Source organism: Fomitiporia mediterranea (genome assembly GCF_000271605.1).
Source record: "Fomitiporia mediterranea MF3/22 unplaced genomic scaffold FOMMEscaffold_308, whole genome shotgun sequence".
NCBI classification, from domain to species: domain Eukaryota; kingdom Fungi; phylum Basidiomycota; class Agaricomycetes; order Hymenochaetales; family Hymenochaetaceae; genus Fomitiporia; species Fomitiporia mediterranea.
The window spans coordinates 1,299-3,750 of NW_006760693.1; the positions used below are offsets into that span (position 1 = coordinate 1,299).

The 2,452-nt window shown below is 46.7% G+C and overlaps 1 protein-coding gene across 1 annotated transcript; it reads left to right on the plus strand.

The window, feature by feature from the left end:
* Nucleotides 1-652: 652 nt before the first annotated feature.
* Nucleotides 653-2,441, plus strand: FOMMEDRAFT_149659 (uncharacterized protein; the record flags this gene model as incomplete). The annotated part of the gene is made up of 3 exons (XM_007272183.1): nt 653-761; nt 811-1,780; nt 1,847-2,441. 3 exons carry the CDS (start codon nt 653-655, stop codon nt 2,121-2,123), a joined length of 1,356 nt encoding a protein of 451 aa, XP_007272245.1. The 3' UTR covers nt 2,124-2,441.
* Nucleotides 2,442-2,452: the final 11 nt, after the last annotated feature.

Consider the following 2,452-nt stretch of genomic DNA (forward strand, 5'->3'; position numbering starts at 1 on the left):
GAGGTGTTCACTTGCATCGTGCTGAGTGGATACTGTAGACTAGGGTGAGAATAAATTTACTTTTATTGTAGAAATTATAATTTATACCCAGATAACGACTTTATTTATTATCTAATAATACATATTAGCTGTATACACTTATATGTAGAGTGAAACATGTGGTTTCACTAGTAAGAATCAAGTATATAAAAATGTTTTATTACACTCCCAGTCAAGTACTCGAAGATTGGCACGGTAACGTGGATTACCACGATAACCGTGAGAATTTTTACCACGGTAAGAAAAAACCATGGTATGTATGGATCGCGGTAAGCTCGGATGGTTACCATTCCAGGGCCTAAGTAGTAAAGTGATGCTAACCTAATAAACGAAACAGAACAGAAACTTTGGTTGGACATGTTTCGTCATTCCTCTTACCCCACGACTTATCCAAACCTTGTATCTATTATGCATCGAATATTCCTCTTGACTTGTCTAATGCCATCGTCTATCAGCTCTTCCCCGAGAGTTTACAGCATTAGAGATCCATTGCGGTGCATTCGGCCGTTGGATCTAAGTGCGCACGACTAGGACCATCGCATTGTTTACATGGCCCATAAAATGTGGTTCTTTCCATTTTGATAGGAACGTTGTGTGTGGCACGGAAGTGGCCATGGCAGCTAGAAATTTGCGCATTTCGATCTCGAATGCTACTACTTGTGCACCAACAGTGATTCGCTGCACCGACCTGCGCACTCGAACCATCCGCCTCCAATCGGCAAGTGCGCCCTCTTCATATTGATTTTTACCAACGCCTAACAAGATATACAGACAAATATTATTACCAAATGTCTTCTTCCCCTGACTCACCGGAGGTTCACCATCATGGACAACCGGGTAGCACAATAACAATTGACAATCTCCCAGATGAGATTCTCATGGATATCTTCGAGCGTGTTCCACAAATGTCGCAGAGGGATACGCCGCATCTGGAATCTATGAGATACTCGTGGATGCGGCCGAGCGACTATCCAAAGGACATTCCGCCCGAGGAATCCATGTTAGCGCCATTAGGCCTCAGCCAAGTTTGCAGTCTATGGCGCAGTCTTGCCACGTCATGCCCGTCACTATGGACCGAGATTACCGTTCTCATATGCAAAGACGACAGCGCGCAGAGAGATGAGTGGTTCCTAAATGCAGTCGATACTTGGCTCTCTCGATCCGGAGTATCTCCTCTTCGTCTTAGGATTGTGGGTGATATTTCCCGCTCCTGGCTGACTTGGTGTGATCCGGACGACGCTCCAGGGCCGAAATTGGAGATCACGGCGCATATTCTAAGGAAATTATTGGATCATCAAGACAGATGGAGGGACGCTTCCTGTACCTTTATCGGGCACGATCCTAGGATACTACCGCAACTTGGCCTTGTTGACGCACCACTCCTGGAATCTCTGCCTTTTTGCTGGGTCGGGCTCACTCAGCTCCATGACATGACGCAAATTAATCTTGACATTTCGTGTTCTCCAAGATTGAGGAGTTTACACCTCGAAGGGATTCCTCGCATCACAACCGGGGGAGTCTCTAATCTGAGGGAATTGACGTTAGTTAGCGCGTCTGACGAGACAAGCATAAAGCAATCCGTTTTCCTACAATTATTGCAAGCCATCCCGAACCTTCAAATTCTCGTTTTTAAGGCCATCCATTGCGAATCCGATGCTCCGCAGAGCTCCCTTATCACGTTGGCTAGACTGCACACTCTCGCAGTCGACGACAATGGTGATCCTGCATTTTTAATCAGCAGGTTGGTCCTACCAGGACTGAAACGCTTGATTTGCAATCCTTTTCTCCTTTCTTTTCCCCACTATAGCCAGGAGTTTTCGGCTATGCTTGTACGGTCCCGTCCTGCTCTGGAGTATTACGAGCTTTCTCACATAAGGGTGGGCGGAGACACTGTCGCCCCCTTTCTGCAGCTTATGCCGGGTTTGGAAACACTTTGCTTGGTAACCGACCCATACACGCCCGATCTCTTCGAGATGCTGTCCGTGAAGGAGACAGCCGAGTCTCAGGACATTAACGCTTTTCTATGTCCTAATCTCGAGAAGCTAATTGTCAAAAATTGTGGATACTGGAATTGTAACTTGTAACCCTTCAGAACGAAAAATCAGAAACGTCGAGTCGTTATGCAATATGCTTCAAAAGAGATGCCATGCACTCGGCCGGGTTGGGACGATCGAATGCTACTCGGCATACTATCCTTCAAGTTTCGACGGAGAGCCCGTCTATACTCCTGAAAACCGATTCTACGATATTCCGTTCGTCGACATTGGTTGCGCGGGGATGCGAGAGACCCTCGCGAACCAAGCCCGGTTGGACATTCGATTCGAGAAGCTGCTTGCTATTGAGGTTTAGCCTGTGTGTAATAAACTGCTTATTCCTCTCCGTAGGTAGTCTGCCTCTCCAATAACACAGGTCA